The sequence below is a fragment of the Carassius gibelio genome, chromosome A1, assembly GCF_023724105.1.
Source record: "Carassius gibelio isolate Cgi1373 ecotype wild population from Czech Republic chromosome A1, carGib1.2-hapl.c, whole genome shotgun sequence".
Lineage (NCBI taxonomy): Eukaryota > Metazoa > Chordata > Actinopteri > Cypriniformes > Cyprinidae > Carassius > Carassius gibelio.
In genome coordinates this window covers 21530946-21558087 of record NC_068371.1, presented here as the reverse complement: position 1 = coordinate 21558087, position 27142 = coordinate 21530946, and the positions used below count along the sequence as shown (strand labels likewise).

Sequence of the window (27142 nt, the reverse complement as noted above, 5' to 3'; positions counted from 1 at the left end):
CGGATACAATAGCTATAAGGACCTTCTCAAATCAGAAACCGTGGGTGGACAGGTCAATCCGTGCAGCAGTAAACAATCGCACTGCTGCTTACAACGCCAGTCTTCTGTCAGGAAACATGAGCAAGTACAAAGCATAGTGCTATGCTCTCCGACGAGCAGTAAGAGCCGCCAAACACAGATACATTTCCAACTAAATGACTCCCGGCGCATGTGGCAAGGACTAAGGACCATCTGTGCCTTTGGAAATAAATCCTCTGCAGAGGTGAGAGCAGATCCATCGCTAGCTGATGAGCTAAACACTTTCTACGGCCGCTTTGAAAAAAATTTAAGCAACATGAATCTGCCGATCATCGCGTCAGGAAGCAGCAGTCAGAGCAGCTGCTCTCATGTGATCACCGTGTCGGAGGACGAGGTTCGGAGGGCACTAAAGCGAGTGAATGTAAGGAAAGCAGCTGGACCTGATGGGATTTCCGGCTGTGTTCTGGCGGTCCTGCACTGATCAGCTCGCTGGTTTGTTTATTGTGAGTGTAGTTGCATCTGATCAAATGTGCATTTTTATTCATTAGCTTGGGTTAAACTAATTTTACTTTGTTGGATCAGCAGCTATGCTAATGATGTCTCTATTTTGTTTCTATGTTTTGCCTAGGATTTACTAGGATTTACACAAGCTCCAGTCTGGATCCAGAACACCTGAGAAGAGATGATGCTGACCCTCAGATGATGCTAACACTGAATCAACAAACAGAACTAAGAAATATTGATACAAGTGTGACTGCATCATAGAATAATTATTAATTAATAATATTAATGCTGTTCATCGTCTGGCTGACTACGTCTTTTTATTTTTCTAAAAATCCTGTCAAACGTGCACAAACTGACAGGCACCACCATACGTTACTACGAAATACTGTGGAAACATTATTTTTGTAAGTATTGTAAAAAGCGCTATACAAATAAACTTGAATTGAATTGAACACACATTGACAGCAATAACAGGAACTATGTAAGGCTGCTATTTATCGTCTATAGCTCAGCTTTCAATACTATAGTCCCCATCAAGCTTGCTTCTAAACTCATAGACCTAAGCCTGAATTCTTCACTCTGCAACTGGATTCTTGATTTCCTCACCGGCAGACCTCAAGTGGTGAAACTAGGCCAGTACACCTCCAACTCCTTCACCCTGAACGTAGGAACCCCACAGGGCTGTGTCCTGAGTCCTCTGCTCTACTCTCTCTACACACATGACTTTGTGTCTTCCCACAGCTCCACATCTATTAACAAATTTGCTGATGATACTGTGGTTCTGGGCCTCATTCACAACAATAATGAGACCACATACTTGGATGAGGTAGAGAAATGGTGCCAGGTCAACTGTATCTCTCTGTGTCCACTGTGAACAAAACTGATTGTGGACTTCAGAAAGAGACAGCAGCAGCCCAATACTCCTCTTATGATCAGTGGGACACCTGAGAAGAGGGTGAGCAGCTTCAAGTACCTTGGTGTAAACATCTCAGAGGACCTGACTTGGACTACCCACATTCAAACACAGGTTAATAAAACCAGGCAAAGACTGTACCATCTGCGACAGCTGAGGAAATTCAGGGTCTCACCAGCAATCCTGAAAACTTTCTATTCAGGGGCCATAGAATGTGTACTGACTCAGTGTATCTCAGTGATATGGGAACAGCTCCAATCAAGACTGCAAAGCCCTGCAGAGTTCTGCACTTAGGTGAGCGCATCTCCGGGTCTACGTTACCATCTCTGCAGAACATCTACCTCAGACGTTGCAAAAGCAGAGCTGTTAAAATCATCAAAGACTCCACCCACCCCAGTAACCATCTTTTCACTTTGCTGCCATCTGGTAAGTGCTTCCGTAGTCTGATGGCAAAAACTGAGAGACTCAAGAGGAGTTTCTTCCCCCAGGCCATCAGTTACCTAAACTCAAAACCAGCCTCTTAACATCTTCATGTTTCCACTTAATATTAACTTTATCAGTAAGATATTCATCATTCAATACCACACATTGACATACTGAAAGTGTCAACCTGTTTGCACATTTGCCTCTTGTACATTCCTGTGTATCTTAATATTTAAGACTACAGTATAATGCACATATGCACATTGTACAGTATTGTTCAAAATAATAGCAGTACAATGTGACTAACCAGAATAATCAAGGTTTTTCGTATATTTTTTTATTGCTACGTGGCAAACAAGTTACCAGTAGGTTCAGTAGATTCTCAGAAAACAAATGAGACCCAGCATTCATGATATGCACGCTCTTAAGGCTGTGCAATTGGGCAATTAGTTGAATTAGTTGAAAGGGGTGTGTTCAAAAAAATAGCAGTGTGGCATTCAATCACTGAGGTCATCAATTTTGTGAAGAAACAGGTGTGAATCAGGTGGCCCCTATTTAAGGATGAAGCCAACACTTGTTGAACATGCATTTGAAAGCTGAGGAAAATGGGTCGTTCAAGACATTGTTCAGAAGAACAGCGTACTTTGATTAAAAAGTTGATTAGAGAGGGGAAAACCTATAAAGAGGTGCAAAAAATGATAGGCTGTTCAGCTAAAATGATCTCCAATGCCTTAAAATGGAGAGCAAAACCAGAGAGACGTGGAAGAAAACGGAAGACAACCATCAAAATGGATAGAAGAATAACCAGAATGGCAAAGGCTCAGCCAATGATCACCTCCAGGATGATCAAAGACAGTCTGGAGTTACCTGTAAGTACTGTGACAGTTAGAAGACGTCTGTGTGAAGCTAATCTATTTTCAAGAATCCCCCGCAAAGTCCCTCTGTTAAAAAAAAGGCATGTGCAGAAGAGGTTACAATTTGCCAAAGAACACATCAACTGGCCTAAAGAGAAATGGAGGAACATTTTGTGGACTGATGAGAGTAAAATTGTTCTTTTTGGGTCCAAGGGCCACAGGCAGTTTGTGAGACGACCCCCAAACTCTGAATTCAAGCCACAGTACACAGTGAAGACAGTGAAGCATGGAGGTGCAAGCATCATGATATGGGCATGTTTCTCCTACTATGGTGTTGGGCCTATTTATCGCATACCAGGGATCATGGATCAGTTTGCATATGTTAAAATACTTGAAGAGGTCATGTTGCCCTATGCTGAAGAGGACATGCCCTTGAAATGGTTGTTTCAACAAGACAATGACCCAAAACACACTAGTAAACGGGCAAAGTCTTGGTTCCAAACCAACAAAATTAATGTTATGGAGTGGCCAGCCCAATCTCCAGACCTTAATCCAATTGAGAACTTGTGGGGTGATATCAAAAATGCTGTTTCTGAAGCAAAACCAAGAAATGTGAATGAATTGTGGAATGTTGTTAAAGAATCATGGAGTGGAATAACAGCTGAGAGGTGCCACAAGTTGGTTGACTCCATGCCACACAGATTTCAAGCAGTTTTAAAAAACTGTGGTCATACAACTAAATATTAGTTTAGTGATTCACAGGATTGCTAAATCCCAGAAAAAAAAAATGTTTGTACAAAATAGTTTTGAGTTTGTACAGTCAAAGGTAGACACTGCTATTTTTTTGAACACACCCCTTTCAACTAATTGCCCAATTGCACAGCCTTAAGAGCGTGCATATCATGAATGCTGGGTCTTGTTTGTTTTCTGACAATCTACTGAACCTACTGGTAACTTGTTTGCCACGTAGCAATAAAAAATATACTAAAAACCTTGATTATTCTGGTTAGTCACATTGTACTGCTATTATTTTGAACAATACTGTACATACCTGTGTATCTTAATATTTAGGACTACAGTTTACTTTCATGCTAATTATTTTTCCTTCTATATTTAATTCTACAATATAAATTTTTTTAATACATTTTATTCTTATATTTTTATTGTTTATTTTTATTTCATTCTTACATAGCTATATTTATGTATATCTGTCTTGTTTTCTTTAATAATTGCACTGTCCACGGAGCGGACCAGACTCACATTTCACTGCTGGTTATATATGCTATATATAATTGTGTATTTCAGCGGTCCCCAACCTTTTAGCAGCAAGGACCGGTTTAATGTCAGACAATATTTTCACGGACCGGGCTTTAAGGTGTGACGGATAAATACAAAAAAATTAAATGATACAACTGGCATAAATCCTGTGATATATTGTACATTTAGTAATAAACATGAATCCACTGTGTATTCTTATGCAACTTTATTAGCAGCGTCTTCATAACATCACGCCAACAACATAACATGAATAACATCCTCTCTGCCCCTAACGCTCACTGACTCTGTGACGTGTAAACATGCCTTAAAAATATAAGATACCGCAAAAATCCACCATGCCCGGCTCTACTGGTACAATCAGCGCAGGGTTATGCCAATGTTGTTTTGTGTCAAAAATGTAAAAAAATATATATAATGAGCGAGTACATCATGAATCTATTTTCCCAAACCGTGTTTTTGTCTTTTCCTGAATCACTACAGTACCCTTATAATAAGTCTTGCAATCTTGCCTAGAGTAAGAAAATCTTAAAAGTTGCACAGCTTATGCCGCTCTCTGAAAGTGTTTTATTTAAAGATTCTACCAGAGTGTATAGTCACAAATTATTATTATTACAGTTAAGTCTGTAGTGTGTCAATCACTGCTGTGAGTCCCAGAGTGCCTGCATCAGGAAAGGAGGTCTTTATTTTTACAAATTACCCTAAATGAACTCAGCTATGTTGTCCAAAATGAGGCTCTTGTGACAAAATGAGATGAGAGGTTGCTAAGGACAGGAAGATTGTGAGGTGAAACATGGTTTGAGGACTGGTTGAGAGGAGATAGACGTCACATGGAGAGGACAGTGTAAATTCAGATATTCTTCCATAGATGAGTTTTGGCCCTGAGGTGCCATATGTCCTATCAAGGGGACCACAGGTCAGCTAGACCAAAAGCAGCGTTGTAGCTCAGAGGGTCTGCCATGATGCAGAAATGAGCAAGCACTGATGTGTGACTGTCTGAATCTAAAACAACTGTGAATCTGGGCCAGGTGAATATGCTGCAATCCAAATTTAGATTTATACATTCTCAGTAATAACGTAAAAAAAAAAATGGGTGATGCTATGCACTTGTAGTGTATCATTCCATGGTTGTTAGCTTGTTCTGTGTGGTTGCTAGCTAGTTTCGTGCTGGTTTAAGTTAAAGTTTCAATGAAACAGAAGAATGACAGATCTTTTCTTCTATATTGTGAAAAATATCCAAGAACAACAAAATTAAAAAGTAGGTAAACTTTTTTTTTTTTTCAGCAGTTGAGATGATACATAAATGCTAGCATTTAACTGATCGTAAGAAAGGGATTTAAGTGATCAAAATGATTTGAGAAGTCCAACACACGTCACTAGAGAGAAGTAAATTAAAAATGACAGTTGTTTACAATAACCAAAATGCATTTAAAAATAATACTTTGATTCCATGCCGAGTTTAAATAAGCCCATTGTCATATTCTGTGGGTCAATACAAGAAGTTAATTGTTACACAAATACAGGTGCATCTCAATAAATTAGAATATCGTGGTAGAGTTTATTTCTTTCAATAATTCAACTCAAACTCGTGTATTAACCCTTGTGGATTGTTCAAATTCACTATCCTTTCGAGTTGTTCGTGGATGAAAACATCCACTCAATTAAACTGCTGTAAAAATGTATCAGATTCATATTTTTTTCTTTTTTTTTTTTGCATAAATCTGTTAATCAACTTCAGTCCTGATCAAAACTACCAAATGTTTAAAAAAAAATCCAAGAATTTAACATCTTTAATTGCCAAGTTCATAGACTATGTCACTGATTTGGGGGGAAAAAAACACACAAAATGACTTATTTTCAATATAAAATTAATTGTGGCTAGATTTTTTTTTTTTTACTTTTTATAACAGTCTTGGGCATGTCAAAGATTAGTAGCAACATTGGCTTTGATGCATTTTTTGTTTTTGTGCAGCATTAGATTTAAATTTTTTCTCCCTAATTAGTTGTTGGTGGCTGTTTTTGCCCCATTGACTTCCATTATAACAACATTTTTTGATTGCAAAGCCATGACACCATATAATCATGCATTCTTGATTGTTTGTGGTTTTCCCTTTTGGGAAGAGGTAAAAATATATATTTTTACAGTTGATCACTAGGTGGGACCATTAACACTTTAGATAGGCCTGTGCAAAAAAAGGCTTAGTTTCTGGCTTGTATATGGAGTTATATGGAGTATAACAGCAAATTATAGTGTTTGTGTGTGTGTGAGATTCTTGATTGTTGGTGGTTTTCCCTGTTGGGAAGAGGTAACATTTGTTATTTTTACAGTTGATCACTAGGTGGGACCATTAACCCTTTGGATAGGCCTGTGCAAAAAAAGGCTTAGTTTCTGACTTGTATATGAAGATATATCCACGAACAACTCGAAAGGGTAGTGAATTTGCCCACAGTGTACCATTGAGTTTTTGAAAAAATTCAAAGCATTTTCCCAAAATATGGGTCAAAATATGATTTGTCACCAAAAATCATTCCATTAGCTTAAACACAGAGAAAGTTGTGGCCAAAATAAGACTCAACTTTACCCCCTAGTGAACGAAAACGTCCCCAACAACCCACAAGGGTTAAATAATTTGAATGCACACAGATTGAAGTAGTTTAAGTCTTTGGTTCTTTTAATTGTGATGATTTTGGCTTACATTTAACAAAATCCCATCAATTCACAACAAATTAGAATATGGTGACATGTCAATCAGCTTATCAGCTCATAACGCATGCAAAGGTTTCCTGAGCCTTCAAACTGGTCTCTCAGTTTTTTTTCACTAGGCTACACAATCATTGGGAAGACCGCTGATCTGACAGTTGTCCAGAAGACAATCATTGACACCCTTCACAAAGAGGGTAAGTCACAAACATTCATTGCCAAAGAAGCACAGAGTGCTGTATCCAAGTATGTTAACAGTAAGTTGAGTGGAAGGAAAAAGTGTGGAAGAAAAAGATGCGCAACCAACTGAAAGAACCGCAGCCTTTGGAGGATTGTCAAGCAAAATCAATTCAATAATTTGATTGAACTTCTAAAGGAATGGACTGAGGCAGGAGTCAAGGCATATAGACATGCCAAGGAAATAGGCTACAGTTGTCATATTCCTCTTGTTAAGCCACTCCTGAACCACAGGCAACATCAGAGGCATCTTACCTGGGCTAAGGAGAAGAAGAACTGGACTGTTGCCCAGTGGTCCAAAGTCCTCTTTTCAGATGTGAGCAAGGTTTTGTATTTCATTTGGAAACCAAGGTCCTAGAGTCTGGAGGAAGGCTGGAGAAGCTCATAGCCCAAGTTGCTTGAAGTCCAGTGTTAAGTTTCCACAGTCTGTGATGATTTGGGTGCAATGTCACTGCACCCGTTTACCAAGAAATTCTGGAGCACTTCATGCTTCCTTCTGCTGGGCAAGCTTTTCTAAAGACGCTGATTTCATTTTCCAGCAGGATTTGGCACCTGCCCACACTGCCAAATCCACCAAAAGTTGGTTAAATGACCATTGTGTTGGTGTGCCTGACTGGCCAGTAAACTCACCAGACCTAAACCCCGTAGAGAATCTATGGGTTATTGTCAAGAGGAAAATGAGAAACAAGAGACCAAAAAGTGCATATGAGCTGAAGGCCAATATCAAAGAAACCTGGGCTTCCATACCACCAGTGCCACAAACTGATCACCTCCATGCCACACTGAACTGAGGCAGTAATTAGAGCAAAATGAGACCCTACCAAGTATTGAGTACATGTACAGTAAATGAACATACTTTCCTATTCACTAAAAATAATATGTCTTATGAAGAATTCTAATTTGCTGAGGTTTTTGAGGTTATAAAGTATTCTAATTTGCTGAGGTTTTTGTTATATGTGAGCCAAAATCCTCACAATTAAAAGAACCAAAGATTTAAACTCCTTCAGTCTGTGTGCATTGAATTTAGTTAATACACGAGTTTCACAATTTGAGTTGAATTACTAAAATAAATGAACTTTTCCACGACATTCTAATTTATTGAGATGTACCCGTATTCACTATTAATTAGGACTTGTAACGGTAAGCAAAAATCACGGTTTGGTACGTACCTCGGTTTTAAAGTCACAGTTCGGTTAATTTTCGGTACAGTAAGGGAAAAATATAAATAAATAACTATGATTACAGTGCAGCATTACCAATCCCAGCTTGTAGGCCTGCTCATATTTAAAAATATATAACTTTTCAAAAGTGTAAAGTGCAGCATCAGCAGTTTCAGTTTTTAGACCTGCTCAGATTTCGTTATTGTGTTATTGAGCAAAGGTCTGTTTAAATGCCGAAGGGAGCTGCGTTTGAATTACAATCATTTTTTTCCTAGTTGTAGTGATGTTCACACTCGCGTGATGCCTTTTGAAAACCTTAGGCCGGTGACACACTGGCATATTGCACTTGTCAAACATAGTTTATTTTGCCGTCAATACCGTTGACGGTGTCTTTTATCAGTAGGCTTTATATTTATGCTCAACATGAAGTATAGATATTGGTGTCATGAAGACAAGATCCTGGTCTGTCGGCAGCCTCCCTCTATGTCACCTATAGTACCAGCAGCGCACCAGCGCCGCGTCAGGCAAGATTCTGGTGTGTAAAGACACAGAAAACGCGAAGCAGCCGTCACGCAACTGACACGCAGCAGAAACGGCACGCAGCCAGTGTGTCACTGGCCTTAGAATCAGCTGCAGGGCAGGATTTGCGCTGAACACGGAGACTTCCACCACTTAATATGTTCGTTTGGAAACAAGAAAATGTACCTATGTTCCGCACACAAAATATTGCATTCGGTCATTCGGTACACACGAGCACCGTGCCGAAAGCCCTGTACCGAAATGGTCCGGTATGAATACACGTAACATTAAACCCCTACTATTAATTAATTTTGTTTTCTGCTTATTGATAGTACTTGTTGTAGTAGCTTTGTTTAGGTATGAAGGTAGGACCTAGAATATGGTAGGACCTAGAATATGGTAAAGAATAATAATGCATTAATATGTACTTTATAAATACTTGTATACAGCCAATATGCATGCTCACAAGCAACTAGTTAATAGATGCATACCCTAATCCAAATTGTTACCAAAAATCTATTTTAAACTAATAAGGTGTTTAAATTTAAAAGTAAATAAAAAATGAAACTGGCTTGTCACTTCAACTTAAATTCTATTAAGCTAACATAAAAATTATGTTGTATAACAAAAAATTAAGTTGAAATTGGTTAAATTTGATGAGTTAAAGTAATGTAAAAAAACATATGCTGACATTGATCAAACAGATTTTTAGTGTACATGTAATAACATGAAAAATGCTAAATACTAATAAATATCAAATATTTACTAATGCCCCCAAAAAAAATTATGTTGTAGTGATGTATTGTGCATTCCCAATATTGTGGTCTTCAGAGTTTATGGGATTTTTCTAATGATATTGTCCACAAAGTGAAAAAAATCTGATGACTGAAAATTATTCTTCAGATTAAAACTAATTCATCTCACAGTATAATGCATGCACTGTAAGATGGTCTGATCTCTCGGTTATTCTCAGTTCCGCTGTGTAAAGGCTACTGTACTATCAGACTGTCCTCTCTGTTTTATAACTACAGGCTGTCAACAGCACCATGTAACTCACTATAGATATCGATCTTAATCCTCGAGTCCTGTTTGCCAAGGGCAGCAGAAGAAAGACGAACTAAAATGTGGGAGCCAGGCATAATGGACAATATACAGTGTACAAGCGAATGAAATTTTAGGTCTAGAAAAATTTATGTTTGGGAGAGGTCATATGAGAAAAGAGATGAAGGAACAATGCTTAAGACAGTGATAGAAGATGACAGAGGTGGAAGTTATTTTGACAAGAGACTCCAGCTAGAAAAAGTACTGATTCTTGTTCACTAATAAAAATATTATTTTTAAAATGTCTAACGTGTGCTTATCCATATAATGCCATCATATGGTGATCAACATCAAGCTTTTAAAAAAAAGATGCAAAAGTATCACAGAGTGGTCCCGTGAGGTGTTTCTGTATATTACAAGTGTTCTGTTGTATATAATAGGGTTTGGTGAGAAACAAATAGAAATTTACCTTATTTACTAACAAATTCTGTTCAGTGGTCTCTGCAAGACTGCGTGTTCATGACTCTATTAGCATTGCAGTTCACTCCGACTCACCAAGAAAAAGCACACAAGTTGTGGAAAATCACAATTAATTAAAACGTTACAAAATCCAATCCATGCGCTTTCTTCTCTGATGTAAATATATCCATTGTGCTCGTCTCAGCAGCAATTTATCATGTTCATCTGTCAACTGTCATTTTGACTGTCATGACAACAGGAGTTCTGATCTGGAGTCGATGAAGAAGATTCAACAATGAACAAAGTATCCAGATACATTTTTGTGGATTTCTCAGCATTGTTTTTTTTTCATGTCACATTTCATACCCACAAAACACTTGAAATATACAGCACGTCTCATGGGACCCACTCTGTGATCTGAAGTTTTAACAGCCACCAGGTTGGGTAAATAAAAATTAATTAACATTTTTATATAACAAGTTCAAATATATGCTGTTTTCTCTCTATTCATCAAAGAATCATTAAAAAATATGTATACTTTTTACACAAAAATATTAAGCAGCATAAACTCTTTTATTCATTGATAAGAAACATTATGGAGCACCAATAATAATAACTGATCATATTTGAGAAGCACATCAGCATTTCAGAATGATTTCTGAAGGATCACGTGACACTGAAGACTGGAAAAATTCAGCCTTGTATCACAAGAATAGTTATATTTTAAAATAGAAAACAGTTTGTAATAATATCTCACAATATTACTTTTTATATTTAAATATTATTAAATATTATTTGATATAAAAAAAATGCAACTTTGATGGGCAGAAGACACTTCTTGCAAAAACATTCAAATCATATTTCAAATAGTTATTCTAAAATGTAATAATAATAATAATAATAATAATAAAAATAAAATGTTATGGCCAGTTTTTCCAGTTGACCTGCCATTTGCAGGTTTGGCATGGATGGTAAGGAACAACATTACAAGAAAAAAAAAACAAAAAAAAAACAGCAGAGCACAGACAGCAGGCATGTAAAATGAAACAAAATGGACAAAAAGAGACAGTGTTGCAGAGGGTGCTGCTATTATTACCTGGGGTTCAGGAGGCACTTCAGAAACTGGAACGCCAAATAGTCATCCTACAGACATGGAGAGTTCAACATCAAAATATAGTTTGCTTTCACAAGTACTGCAGTGATGTGAAATTAGAACTTTGAGATCTTGTATTAATGTATTGCAATTCTTGATCGATTGCACTGAGTACTACACAAGAGGGTTTAAAAGAGATACTGTGCTTTGAATTTCCCTTCCTCATTACATGTACTTTCAGGTTGCATTATCTTAGATGCCTGGAATTTTCCAAGCAGAATACCATTTTTCATCCCTACTGATAGCAAATGATTAAAGGGTTAGTTCACCCAAATATAAAAATTATGTCATTAATAACTTACCCTCATGTCGTTCCAAACCCGTGAGACCTCCGTTCATCTTCGGAACACAGTTTAAGATATTTTAGATTTAGTCAGAGAGCTCTCAAGTCCCTCCATTGAAGCTGTGTGTACGGTATACTGTCCATGTCCAGAAAGGTAAGAAAAACATCATCAAAGTAGTCCATGTGACATCAGAGGGTCAGTTAGAATTAGTTGAAGCATTGAAAATAAATTTTGTTCCAAAAATTACGTCTTTATTCAGCATTGCCTTCTCTTCCGGTGTCCTGACATTTTATCCTACCCGTCAGATTTTCCTACCCAGGTTTACTGCACATGCGTACATCAATATATTGCATCCTTTTTCTCATGCTAAACAGCAATATTTAATGTATCTATATTACTGTAAGAGTAGGTTTAGGGTTGAGGTAGATGTAGACTTTAATAAAAACAATCTAATTGGTAGAAAAAAATATTTATTGTTGGTTTCCTGTAGCTGTATCCCTTCTAGCTACAACCGCGAATATAACACATAATTACTGTATTTGCAGTACTGTAAGGGTAGGTTTAGGGTTGTTGTAGGTGTAGACGTTAATAAACCATAACAAAATGTTTTTTCGATGCTTCAACAAATTCTAACTCTGATGTCACATGGACTACTTTGATGATGTTTTTCTTACCTTTCTGGACATGGACAGTAGACCATACATACAGTTGCAATGGAGGGACAGAAAGCTCTTGGACTAAATCTAAAATATCTTAAACTGTGTTCCAAAGATAAACGGAGGTTTCTACGGGTTTGAAACAACATGAGGGTGAGTTATTAATTACATAATTTTTATATTTGGGTGAACTAACCCTTTATACCCTGAACATGAAAGCATGGGTCTGGCTTGTGTTAGTAAAAGTTTGGCCACGAGAGTTCTTGTCATCATCAATTTACCAAATGCTCCAGACTTTAATGAACTACACATCATTAAAACAGCATTAACATTATGTTTACACTAGTCTTTGACTGTGAAAAAAAAATCCCTTAACACTTGTTTATTTTCTCCCCAATTCCCTCATATCTTCTTCTCATCAGCACGTGTTTGCACAGGCGCGCTTTTCAATTAGCATCTTTCTGACAGTGTGCGAGATAACATAAAACCCAATTACACACAGCACTGCAGAAAGAACCACATCCATTTACTGATTCACACACACGTGCACGCGGTCCTCAGGGAGGCCTCTTTCCTCTCACACACATTCACTGACACTATCTGAAGATAAGTGAATAGGAGCCAAGAGAATGCAACACAGACATTTATACACACACCAAAGGAGAATCAAACACACAATACAACACCGACAGGGTCCTTTAGAAATGCTTTTCTTAACAGTCCAGCCTGTTGAAGGATACACTCTGTGTGTCAAGCCAACATCAAGTCCAATGCTGCATACCTGGAGAGATGTGATGATAGACTGCACCTCATCTGCAAAGTGCACTGCAACTAGCTCTGCTGTCTTAGCGGAGTTAATGCTGACCAGATCCTGCAATGGAGGAACAATGACATAAGAATTCATAAAATCAGCCAATCCACCAGTGTAGTATTTTCTAATACTTACTAGTATTATCTGGGTCCTAGGGTCTACTAGTGAAAACATTTTTTTTTCATTCTACATTACAAGTAATAGTAATGCCATAACAGTTTGCATAAAGAGTTTCACTAAAATAAATATATCATGCATTTCAGAATTTCTGTATGTTGCTTTAACCCTGTAAATTCTGACATATGAAGTAACAGTCGAAAAATATATATATTTTCCCTGCCAATTGGAATAGATTATTAAACCTTTAGACAAAATCTTAAAAAAATGTGTGCATGTGTTTGCTGACCATATTTGATACATACCAGTAAGTCTTATTGCTCATAGTATAATATCGCGAGATTATAGAGAAAAAAAAACGACTCAATATTATTCATTGGCCCAAACTGAGCAAAATGGTGTAGATGCTAATATTTTCACGGCCAAAAATTAAGATGAAATTCTGATAGCTTGTGAGCTTTATATCAGTATATAGACTCTATATACTTTATATTACAAGTAAGATCATATTCAAATTAGGGCTGTCAATTTAAAGTGGTAATTGAATTAATTAATTATTGGAAAAGAATTATATTAAAACATTTTAACACTGTATACGCACTGACCCCCAGACCTATATGTAATGTTACATTTCATACAGATTATTGCTGACAAACATGATGCAGAGAAACAAGTCACTGCGTGTTGTAGTACATAAATGCAGTTATGTACCACTAAAATTCAAGATATTGGGGCATAAAATGCCCCTGTATGAGTTTTTGTCTCATTTACATCATATGATATCGCAATATCACATGAGCAGCGAGAGCAATATCATAGAAAGGATGTTTTTATCCCAAATAGCACAAGTGCAAATGTGATTTAATACATAATAAACAGTTACCTAAATAAGAAGTTAATACTGTTATATACACAATGTTGTCTGTTTTTGCTCAATTTTGCCTTAGAAATATGAAGCCATAGAAGAATTGTTGTACATCTCCAAGCATTACAGTGGTGATTAGTTTTTAAATGAATCCGTGGTTTGAAACAAACTGATGAACCAATGATTCAATGGCTCGTTCATAAAGAGAGCCATTTACTTCATTCCTGAATGGATCAGCTATCTGAACGAATGGAATGAATGACTCAATGAATGACTCAAAGACATTTTACTAGCTGTTTTAGTTTCTTATTTAGAGTATCATTTCAGTAAAGAATAATTTCTATCAAAACTACAAAAAAAACATTAAAGAGATAGTTTAATACAAAAAAATACAATTCTGTCATCATTTACTCTCCCTCATGTCATTTTAAAACTGTATGACTTATTTTCTTTTTTTGTTGTACACAAAAGAAGGTATTCTGAAGACTGTTGGAAACCAAGCTGTATTGGCGATCAATGAGTTTCTTTGTAATAAAAAAGTAATAAATAAATACTACAATGTTTTTTCAAATTATATCCTTTTATGTTCCATAGTTTATGTAAGGCTGTAATAGCATAATGTTTATGTGTAATAAAACGTTGAATCAAAAAAAAAAAATTAAAGCTACTTTTTGGAATGTATACTTAATACTTTTTCTCATTTAATACAATAATGGCTTTAAAATATCTTCTGTGGGTAATTTCACAGCCAAATTATATTTTGATTCAACATTTTAATTTAAATGCTTACTTTTATAATCAAAGCTTTGTAATTTCAAAACATATATAATGCAATGCAGTACAATGATGATTGAGAGATGAACAATTAAACATTCCTTAAAAGCCAGATGGATCATTTTTGATACTCAAAACATTTGAACATGATTTTTTCCCCCCCAAAAATGATGTATGATAATCAAGTATACCTAAGTTGCTTCAGTCCAGGTAGTGTTCATCTTTAAATATTACTAACAACATTGTTCTTATTTACTTTATAAAAATCAGTAAACATTTTACAGCAAAAAAAAGACAAGCGAACCACAACCTGAAGGTGGAAATTTCTAGGTTTTTTTTTTTATATTTATATATTTTTTTTTTACTCAGACTCAACTGAAAGGCAGTCACAAATAATGCAGTGGTATTGACTGATTTCCAGTGCTCTCAATTTTAACAATCAGACTAAGTCATTTGGACAGAACATTGATTGGTCAAAATGTGAGAGAGAAGGGTCTGATGAGATTAGGGTCTGAAATGAGCTTTCTGAAGCCGGAGCTCTCTCTACCCTGGAGTGTGCTCTAGGGGACAAATCATTTGAAGCCTTGTTTGACTCACCTTGATGTGTTGAAGAGCTTTGACCCACACCAGCTGCTTCTCCTCTGAGCTGTAGCCTGGCATGGACAGGATGTTGTGTATGTAGTTGAAGAGCTCCTCCTGGAGTTAGAGATAAAGATTTAGTACAGAAATAACAGGAAATGACAGGAAAGAAAAGAGTGAAATGAAGGGATTACAGCAGAGTACCTTTCTCAAAGGGTCTTTCAGGTAGCAGTCAACAATTTTGTTGTAAAGGTGCTTTTTGTCATACATAAACTCGCAGATCTGATAACTGGAAGAGTGAAAACAAAATGACAATGATGACTAATGAGCAATTATAACAACAAAAAAGTTTGCGCTTTTTCAGAAATTAGATTTTCAGTATCTTGAAGAAATTGATATGATATATTGAACAGCCATCGTTAGATTTGTCAGTGATCTAGCTGTGAAGTCCAGCTGAGAATGGATTACATATTAAGCTATGTTTCCTTTGTAATTACCATTAGTGTTTTTAAGACCATTATATTTTTTTCTTTCATTTTTTTCTTTCATAATTTTCACCCCTTTATCCTTAAAAGTGATTATCATTACTTTAATACAACGTTTTACTGTAATAGAAGTGAAAAATACTTTGCAACAAATTTAGTTAAATCAACATAAATTACAGGTGCTGTATGTACGATTTTGACTCTAATAATGCATAAAAATACCATAGTATGCTACAATGCTACAGTCAGTTATTCTCTTCTGAAAATGTGCGTTTGGGGGCAGAATAACGGTCTTTGTTTTGGTTTGTGAAACTCGCCCACTGCCAGTTTACCCAATTTTATTTCCCTCTCCAATATTTTGAATTTGGACTGCAATACCTAGTTCAACCACTCGGTGTCAATCATACATACAGCACCTTTAAATATTTACTGTAATAGAAGGGAAAAAGAATGCGGAACAAAGTTAAATAAATCAACATAAAGGCTATGCAACTATGATATAAACTATTATTTAAAAGATTTTTCATATTTTATGTCTCTTTTGATTACAAAGGCTGCATTTATTTGATCAAATAAACAGTAACAGTAAAAACAGCAATATTGTGTAACTGTTTTCTTTGAGAATATAGGTCAGAATGTATTTATGTAGTCTTCAATGTCACATTATTCTTAAGAAATCATTCTAATATGCTTATTTGCGGCTCAGGAAACATTTCTTATTTCTTTTGATTCCAGAGTGAAATATGATCTGGACGACCAGGTTTCATGATGCTCACCTATGTGAACTTTAGTGCAAGTCATTCTTGCAAGAAAATATTTAACTAACATTTGTCTATCTAGAACAAAAATGTTTCATCATAGTAACCCAATTAAGGTACATATAAGTGACATAACAAGGTAAATCTAAGTTATCAACCAGAGAACAATAAAATATTTGTCTCCTCAAATCTGATCTGTTATGATCTATGAATGGTTTATGTTGTACTTTTAAAGATTGATGATCTCATCGTTCAAATCCTATCGAGAGACTTCAGCTGTATATTTGGCTGGTGGCTGTTCTGCTTTCTGATTAGAAGATGTCTTACAATTCTGCCTTCTCTGCGAGGTCAAGGAGATGCTCCTCGTCAAACTGGATCACACCACCAACCTGCAGGAGCTCCAGCAGAACCTGACGCATGTGAAGAGCATATGATCAATCAATGCTTTAACAAATCTAGAGTAAACTTAGTCAGTCTCAACATGGTTGTTGTGTTCCTACCTGCTGTCTTTCTGTATGTCTAGAGTCATCATCTGGACTACATAGAAACTCTAGAACCTGTAAAAGAATGAGCAACAGATAAAAGACCCTTCAACAAAGCATCTTTTCAATAGTTCTAAAACCACTACCGTCAGTTTCACTGTCATAGCAGAAAATCGATGCAATCTAATTTAGAACAGGCCTCAACACAGGGTGCAGAAGCATGAACTATTTTAACATGCAGAAAAACGAGCAAAACGCTTCTAATGCGGGAGAACTATTTTTACAGAAGCTGCTAACGGTCTTCACCAAAAATGAACACCTTCTTTGAAATATTCTCTTGATGTAACCATTATAGCTCGGATTACAAAACAATGACAGTAGAGTGTGAAAGGTGAGGGGCTGTCACTTCACCTGGTCAAACAGCTTCCGGTTGACAAAGAGGGTATTATCAGGTTTGGCAAGTTGTCGTGCCAAGAAGGTGAAAAGACAGCCAACCTGAGACGGGGTGAAGTCAGAATTGTCCACCATAACCTGGAGAGTGTGCACACACAGAACTTGTTAGTGTGTGTATATGCAGTGTGAAAAAAAGAAACGTTTCTCAAATTATTTCTTTAAGGATTATTGGAGTGTGTTTTATAAGTAAATACTATATCAGTCTTTCTACTTCAAAAAAGGTTACGTTTAATGGAATGTTATGTTTTTTTGTTTTTTTTGTAATTATTTGTGTTCAAATACATTGAAATGGAAATTAGGGCTGTGCAAGTAATTGCATGCGATTGTCACCCGCATCTCATCAGTTATGGAAGCATATGGGTAGCAATATTCAATATTCAACTGTCTTGTCCATGTTCTCTCACTTGAATCCTCTTGTGTCTCTTGACTTTCTGCAAGCCCCGCCTTTTTCACGCAGTGATTGGCATGGCGGGAGGGGGCGGACACGTGATCGGCTCGGAATGCATTTTCAATGTGCACATTGCTACATTCATTGCGGGACATTGAATGAAAATCTCAATTGAAATTGAAAGTGTCTTGACTGTGAGTGTTAATGCAATTAAGAAAAATTTAATATGAATGATAATTTTGCCACAGTTTTTGCTTGTTATACATATCTAATCATTTCTGTAATACATTTTAATTTTGCAACTTATAAAGCGTTAAAATTAGTATTCATTTTACATACTAAAACTAGTGTATGAAATGGCAAATGAAGATTATGCAATTTAATTTTCATTTTGCACCAAACGTGGCACAAATGTATTGGAAAATGTAAATGTAAATACAGAAATTCATTGCCATTTTACATATTGCAGATTACATTCTAAAATGAATATTGCTACCCATATGCTTCCATAATCAGTAAAGCCAGTTCCATGATTAGTATTAAATCTCCATCTCCTGCTTTCAGATGGAGCGGCATTTACTACACAGAGCCGTTCTTCACTGACAGTTCATTATCGTGTTCAGCAATATCGTGTTCATTATCGCAGATCGAATCGCCAGTGATAATGAACGAGATATTGCGTAGCTTGTCAGTGATCTACGGTTCTGTGTATTAAATACTGAAAACTGAAATTCTGTGGAATGGATTCGAATATGTTAAAATGTGTTTAATGCATTTCAGTTCTGCTGAATATTCAGTGGAGTCATGTGGGATGCCATGGGGGCCAAGGAAGTGCTCTCTGTTTTTTTATGAATGAGTCAATGATTACAGATGGAGAGAAAGGGAGAGTGTGTGGATGCTGATTTGAGTTGCTGAAGGCTTTTGAATGAGCTGTGATGAGGAGGGGGAGGAAGACTGCAGGACCGAGTCGGTTCTCCAGCAGATAAAATTGTCCAATTCGCATAATTTACATTCCAATAACAAAGTGAAGAATCATTTCAGACCCAAATTCCTTTTACATAGACTGGGGGAAAGCATTCCCGTGTGTGTGTGTGTGTGTGTGTGTGTGTGTGTGTGTGTGTGAGAGAGAGAGAGATTTTTAGGCCAAAGACAGACAGTGAGAAACACGTTTCTGTCACCTTCAGTAAAATGTCCACAATCCTTTGCTGATACTCCAGAGCCTGTTTGTCATTCTTGAAGTCCTCAAATGTCTGTGAGGCAAGGACATATTAATATTCAGATCTGATTAAAGGGCAGATGAACTACACTCTACATGTGTAACACATAAGTAGAGTACTGATGATTTTAGTAACACATATTGATTTATGGATTAGTTTATGCACACCAGCGCTAGGACGTTGAGGAACTCTCGAGTGTCGAAGTGCAGAAGAGTTCGGATGTAGGGATACACTTCCTCTTCCTGTGCAGCCTCCACCGAGTGCAGACGAATGAGAAACTCAAACACCTGGAACACATTCAGAGATACAGCATAAAATGGACAGCACTGCTTTTCAATTAAGTTTTTTTTTTTTTTTTTTACATTAAGATTACATTTGCCATCATCTAACACTTACTAAACATCAAACTTTTAAAACACAAACTCTTTTAATACAATGTTTATAGTAATCTTAAGCAACTAACATTTGTGTATCTAGAACAGAAATGTTTCATTATAGTAACTTAATTAAGGTACATAAGTGAGTTAACAAGGTAAATCTAAGTTATCAACCACATTTCCAGAGAATAATAAAATATTTGTCATAATATTCAGATCTGATCAAAAGGCAGATGAACTATACATAAGTAACACACAAGAAGAGTACTGATTATTTTAGTAACACATATTGATCTATGGATTAGTTTATATACACCAGCGCTAGGATGTTGAGGAACTCTCAACAAATCTCTAACTATATTTTATACTGTATTATAATGTTGCATATTATAATTTTACAGTTAGTTACAATGCAAGTAATGTATTTTTCGGACTATAAGTCGCACCCGAGTATAAGTCGCATCAGTCCAAAAATACGTCATGATGAGGAAAAAAACATATATAAGTCGCACTGGACTATAAGTCGCATTTGTTTAGAACCAAGAACCAATAGAAAACATTACCGTCTACAGCCGCGAGAGGGCGGCATAGAGCAGCATAGAGCGCCCTCTCACGGATGGAGACGGTAATGTTTTCTATTGGTTCATTTCTCTTAGTTCATGTCAAATTAATTTTGATAAATAAGTCGCACCTGACTATAAGTCGCAGGTCCAGCCAAACTATGAAAAAAGTGTGACTTATAGTCCGGAAAATACGGTAGTTAAAATAAGTTCTAATGTAACAGTGCTCTCCTTAATTCAATCCAAATCTAATTTCATTTAGTTTCTAGGGAATATTAATTTTTATTAATTTTTACAAAATATCCATTTACATTACATTTATATACCATGTTATGATTTAATTGATTCTACTCTTGAATGTATTAGAATTGTTTTTGTAATTATTTATATAAATATCATTAACAAATGTCGTGCATGACAATGTGCTTCACAAGAAACATATAAGTACATTATGGAAATATTGGGAAGATTTTTTATATATAGGCTTCAAGTATATAAAAAAAAATGTAAAATAATATTTGCATTACATATATTCTGCAGGTACATGCTCTTAGGCATGTACACAATAACTAAATCAAAATTCAACCCATTATCATTAGAGTACGGTACAGGGCTGACTAGTTGCCATGGTGACCAGGTGGTACACATTCCTGCTGTATGTGTGTGAGCAGCACGGAACAAAAGATTAGCCACTATCTCCCATTCACACACACATAAAGAGAGGTCATTCTCCAGGGCATCACCTGGAGGTGCTCATCTTTGTGACACCAATGTTGTGTTTTACTGCAGGAAGGAGGTTTTATTTCAGGAAGGATTTGGACCTGCAGATGTGACCGTGTATGTGTGTGTGTGACTTCATGGGAATGTGTGGATGTGTGTTAGTGCAATGAGGGATCAAAGAGGAACAGGAGTCTTTCTGTGAACATGTGTGTCTTTAAATATGACCCCTCAGGGGCCACAAAATGAGACGCCACTCGATGATAACATTTACTACCTATACACTGCTAAACATACACTGCTATACACTGCTATACACTGCTAAACATACATATATTTATAACATTGCTTTCAAATCAATTAATCCTGATTAATAGCATCCAAAAAAAGTGTATTTCCATAATAGATCTGTGTGTGCTGTGTCTATGTATATAGAAATACACACACATACACGTAGAACAATGTAAGAAATATTTGCATGTGTACAAATAATTATATTTGATTTATATATTATGTTTAAATAAATACAGTTAGCTCCATATATATTTGGACACAGGCACAATTTTTATTTCGCTGCCAACCAAAAAAAAAAAAAAAAAAAAAAATCCATCAGAGAGATAGCAGGAAAATTAGGAGTGACAATTTAACAGTTTGGTACATTCTGAAAAAAAAAGAATGCACTGGTGAACTCCACGACATAAAAAGGCCTGGACATCCATGGAGGACAACAGTGGGGGATGATGGGAGGATCCTCCAACAATCTCCAGGGGGTAGGCCAAGAGAAGACTTCATGAGAGCAAATACAGAGGGTTCACTACAAGGTGCAAACCATTCAGAAGCCTCAAGAATAGAAAGGTCAGACTGGACTTTGCCAAATAACATCTAAAAAAAAAAGCCAGACCACTTCTGGAAAAGCATCCATCTTTAAATGGATGAAATTAATATCAACCTGTACCAGAATGACAGGAAGAAAAAAAGACTTGGAACAGCTCATGATCCACATCATCAACATCATCTGTGACACATGCAGGAGAGGCGTGATGGCCTGGGCGTGCATGGCTTCCAGTGCCACTGAGTTACCGGTGTTTACTGATGATGTGACTGAAGACAGTAGCAGCCGGATGAATTTTGAACTGTATAGAGACATACTGTCTCCCCAGATTCAGCAATTACATTACATTAGAGCCCCTGGAAATGGGGCAATGTGTATAAAAATGGTTGTAATTCCTAAGCCTTTTCTTAAAGTCTGCACTTCAGTTTCATTTGAATTCTATTCCGGTGGAATACAGAGATTATGAAATTATGAAAATTGTGTCGGCGTCCAAATATATATATATATATAGACCTGTATATTGTATATTACATTTATTCCTTAAACATGTGTGTTAATTTATATATACACATAAATATACACCGTGCACACATACATATATTATGTAAACACAAACTTTTATTCTGGATGCGATTAATCACGATTAATCGATTCGACAGCAATAATTTATAAACATATATACATACATATACAGTACAGACCAAAAGTTTGGAAACATTTCTATTTTTATTGTTTTTGAAAGAAGTTTCTTCTGCTCATCAAGCCTGCATTTATTTGATCAAAAATACAGAGAAAAAAAAAAAGAAATATTGTGATATATTATTACAATTTAAAATAATTGTTTTTAAATTTTTCATACTTTAAGGTATCATTTATTTTGGTGATGCAAAACTGAATTTTTAGGATCATTATCACATGATCCTTTAGAAATCATTCTAATATGATGATTCATTAACAAAGTTGGAAACAGTTCTGCTGCTTAATATTTTTTCAGAACAAGTGATACTTTTTTAGGATACTTTAATGAATAATAAGTAAAAAAAAAAACACTACTGGTCAGTGATTTGGGGTCAGTAATTTTTTTTTCTTTATTTTCTTTTTTTATAAAATCAATACTTTTATTCAGCAAGGATGTGTTAAATTGATAAAAAGTGATAGTAAAGAAAATATGTTATTAGAATATATATATTATAAGATTTTTTTATTTATTTTTTTGAATAAATGCAGCTCTTTTGAACCTTTTATTCATCAAATATATTAGACAGCAGAACTGTTTCCAACACTCATAATAAATAAAAACATTAGAATGATTTCTAAATGATCATGTGATAGACTGGATGTTACATGTGACACTGAAGGCTCGAGTAATGATGCTGAATTCAGCTTTGCATCACAGGAATAAATTGTTTTTTTAAAGTATATTCAAATAGAAAACTATTATTTTAAGTTGTAATATTTCACAATATTACTGTTTTTTCTGTATTTTTGATCAAATAAATGCAGGCTTGATGAGCAGAAGAAACTTCTTTCAAAAACATTAAAAATAGTAATGTTTCCAAACTTTTGGTCTGTACTGTACATACATATATACAAATACATAGTTGTACATGTGTGCATAAATTTTATTGGTCACTGAGTCACTAATGCTACCCGCTTTGTCACACCATCCATGTCAGTTGTCCCTCCCAGAACAAATCACTTGAGCACTTTTGATGGGCAACAAGGAGAAACGTCCCTTACTTCAGTTTGGGTTTAATCAGTCTACTTACCTGATTTTTCACCTGAGGGACCAGATCTTCAGGAATGTCACCTAACGGATAGGCCCGTCCTGCCAAACAACAGCTGGCAGAGGAGAAAGAACAGATGGTTTATGGCACACAACTCTGTATGAGTACAGTACTTATGCAGAAAGTCAGCTCACCTGATGTACACCAGCATTTTATTTCCCATCACAACATGCTCATCTGTGGAAGGAAATGAATGGGAAAACCAGATTATGTGCAATTTATTTTAGCATTAGCTGACCAGATTTCAGAAGTGAAAACCGTCCTACTTAAGCAGTCAAAACCTGTGGCATTTACACTGTTATTAACTATAGAATGATCTATTAATAACAATGTCATTATGCAGATTTTATAAAACTTCAGACCAATGTCATGTGAGAGCAAAAGCACGCCCATCAATGTGCTTCAATCGGGTAATGAAAGTCATCTGCAGCGCTTTACAGGACTTGCTCGAGAAGGATGTCACCAAAGGAGTGTGTTTTGGTTGTGAGGGAAAGATAACCTTGAAGCCCTTAAAGCTTCTCTCTTGTAGATAAACAATTTTTGATAAAAGTTATCATCTTGCAATTCCGGTTTTATTTCAATTAGACGTGCAGCCTTACAATTTTTAATGCACAGTAAAAAAAAAAAACTTTTTGGGATAGCTACTGCCATCTCCTCAAGTTTAGCAGAGTATCTTGATGTATGTAGGATGTTGTTTTACGTTTGCTCTGTTCTACCTGTGAGAGGCTTTCCTTCACGGAGAGGAGGACCAATGGCCTGAAAGAGTTTCTGGAAAAACAGGAAAAACAAGCAGTTAATTATTATTATTTTTTTTTTTTTTTTACAAATAAACATGAAGAGTAACATAACTAATTTAAAATAATAATAATAATTTTGACACTTCATTTTGGCCTCAAAGCTATTTAGCTATTGTCTAACAACAACCAGCCATTAAATAAATTGTATCTATTATGGAAAGTCACTTTAGAGAGACAAGCAAGTCATCACAATTTTATAAAAGAATTTACATCTTTTTTTTCTTCTTGGAATATACAACAGTAAAAAAGGAGTAAATACACTCTGTGGATTCATCTTGACTTTAACTCTTTTTTTCTTTTTTCTTTTTTTTTGACCAGCAAACAGACCAATATACAGCATGTTAAGAGAGTTCCTTATATTGTGTTCAAGTACAGGGGTTAAAGCGAAACAAAAAAATAAATATCTTGAGCCTGAACTTTTTTCCAGGGGTTGGACATATACACAGGGTTATTTGGCAGGTAAAAATAAAATAAAATTATTTAGCTTGAAACCAACTAGTAAAGTATCTGCCATGGCCTTTAGCCAATTTTTTTATTGTTTTGTTCAAAATAAATAATGGTAAATTAAATACTAGGAAAACAATCTAAAAAGGGAAATATACAAAGACAGTTTAATACATAAAACTACAATTCAGTTCAATTAACAATAAAACAACACTAAAACGTTTCAAGAACTGGTAACTTAAACAGCGTTCGTAGAGATACTGAAAAAAACATTTCCGGGACTTTAAAGGACTTGCACTACTTTTTTGGTTTTCAAGGACTAAAATCAGAACTCCCGTATCAATCAATATTGTTGTTATCTTTCAAATTCTAATAAAAAAACTAATAAAACAAAATGGTACAAATAAAGTGCAGCACATGTAAGTAATGCAATGATTGTGGCAAACTTAACATTTGAAAGGATACTATGGCAAAGTTACCGCTTTCCTTATTCAAACTGATTTTTTTCTATGTCGTACACTTGGAAAATTATGAGCTTTATCATGCTCATAGACACTAGGGGTGTGACAATGGGCTAGGTGCACAAGATGGCGTCGGTGAGCTTCAGCGACGCGAGTGTGTGCATACTTATTTCCGGTCTTGCGACGCTTGCATTGACTGTAAGGGAAACTTACATACGAAACTTGGCTAGATGTATATAATTAAAACCTCTTAAGCTCAAATGCTATTTTGGGGATTTCCGTTTTCCATTTTCTTTCCTAATTTGAAAAGCTTCCCATTCTTTCCTGCAATGGTGTAAACCCTGAAATTTGGTATCATTTTAAAGGAAACCATTTGAAATTATATAAAACACTGTTGAAATTGATAAAAATGACAATATATGCTGTCTGTGTTATAATAAATAGGGAAAAAAACAAGGCGCTTTTTTATTTTATTTGTATAAACTGAAGTTTGAAATAGTATAGCTCAAGCAATGAAGGGCCTAGCAACTTCAGACCAATGTCATGTGCTTCCGGCAAATGTCAGCTAATAGAGGAAAAAGGACATTTCTTTCTATCCTAATTTATGCAAAAGTTATTCTATTCCAACTGAAGGAAGGAATAATACCATTTTTGTATAAAATGTTCGCCTACATAAGTATGAAGTCGTCTTTTACACACCTGCAGTATGGAATAATGTGATATCTGATATCTAAAACGCTTTATATCTCACCAATGGAAGCACGTAGAAACGTAAAAATGGTCTTGTTTGAAAGAAGAGATTCTAATCTAAAAGATTATATTGAGTATATAGGTATGTGTGTGAATGAAGCGTTGCTAAGATGGATAAATAATAATTTGCAATGAGGTGAGAAATTTTACATCGCGATTCTGTTGAAGATCATTCGATCTGTGATTGTCACACAATAAAATGAGAGAATGAGAGCTTTCTTGTGATATATGACTTGACTGTTTTGTGAAAAATATTTTAAATACACATTCTTATGAAAAATTATTGGCAATCGTTAGACGGAAATTTATGGGGGGGGGGGATATATTTCTTGGCTTAATTTGACTACTTTATGTATCATAAAACCCCAATTAATGGTATTCTTTGTAAAGAAAACACTAAGCTTTCAAATGAACCCATATATGGGCTGATACCATATAAGGAAGGCTTTGCAACAGTGGCGGCTACTGGTCAGTCAGAGAGGGGAAGCTCATTTTCGGCCTACATCATAAAATTGTCTATTTATTTAAAAGTAAATTCTGCCCTACGTTCCTTTTCAAGAAAATGGTCTGTGACCCTGTCGTACCGAATGAACGATCTAAAAAAAAAAAATTAAACTCTGTAAAACTGAAACAAGGAATGTGGTGTATAATTGTTTGAAATATATGATGAAAATCAAGCAATTTCGCCAAGCAAATATCAAAGAAATAGGTTGCAGCAGTTTTTATTTTGACTGAACTTGAGAAATCCACAATGGGACTGAGCGCGAATAGCTTCAGTGATTCCTTATAGTACAGAATCGCTGTCAGTCAAAAGGAGATGCAGTCTTTCGACAGACCCTCCAATCATCACGAAGAAGCTCGGAGTCCGGGCCAGCCCACTCCCCATTCACCACCAGAGACGCTGAGAGTCCGTGGGCGGGACATAATCGCAGCGTTTATCCAATGACCGTCTAGTTTCGAAGCGCTGAAAAAAAACGTTCAAAGCAGCCCCATTGAAGTCAATGGACGCTGGGCTTCAATAGGGAAATGCACTGTGATGCTGCGGGAAATATATGAGAAGGAAATCGAGTCAGCCGACCTGCTATATGTAAATGATTCCGAACGAACTCGTCTTTGAGATTAACGTTTTCTAACGCATTTTTAGTCAATAAAATGTTAATACAATAGTACATATTTGACCATTAATTTTGTGACATTATAAGGGAAGCCGAGCTTCCCTTGCAGTCTTAAAGAAATCACCACTGCTTTGCAAATGAAACACGAACATTTTGCATGCTATTTTTGGACCCGG

At 35.8% G+C, this 27142-nt stretch overlaps 1 protein-coding gene across 1 annotated transcript in view; it reads right to left on the bottom strand.

Moving 5' to 3' along the window:
• LOC128015571 (vacuolar protein sorting-associated protein 8 homolog) overlaps positions 1 to 27142 on the bottom strand; it is a 116880-nt gene that overhangs the window by 54362 nt on the left and 35376 nt on the right. Inside the window, exons 23-34 of the mRNA XM_052599493.1 lie at positions 24116 to 24167; positions 23534 to 23576; positions 23382 to 23454; positions 19294 to 19413; positions 19088 to 19159; positions 17480 to 17599; positions 17087 to 17143; positions 16914 to 16996; positions 15548 to 15632; positions 15362 to 15460; positions 12979 to 13068; positions 11201 to 11247 (exon numbers count right to left, since the gene is read on the bottom strand). Coding sequence (XP_052455453.1) covers positions 11201 to 11247; positions 12979 to 13068; positions 15362 to 15460; positions 15548 to 15632; positions 16914 to 16996; positions 17087 to 17143; positions 17480 to 17599; positions 19088 to 19159; positions 19294 to 19413; positions 23382 to 23454; positions 23534 to 23576; positions 24116 to 24167 — 941 coding nt within the window. The remainder of the gene's footprint in view (positions 1 to 11200; positions 11248 to 12978; positions 13069 to 15361; positions 15461 to 15547; positions 15633 to 16913; positions 16997 to 17086; positions 17144 to 17479; positions 17600 to 19087; positions 19160 to 19293; positions 19414 to 23381; positions 23455 to 23533; positions 23577 to 24115; positions 24168 to 27142) is intronic.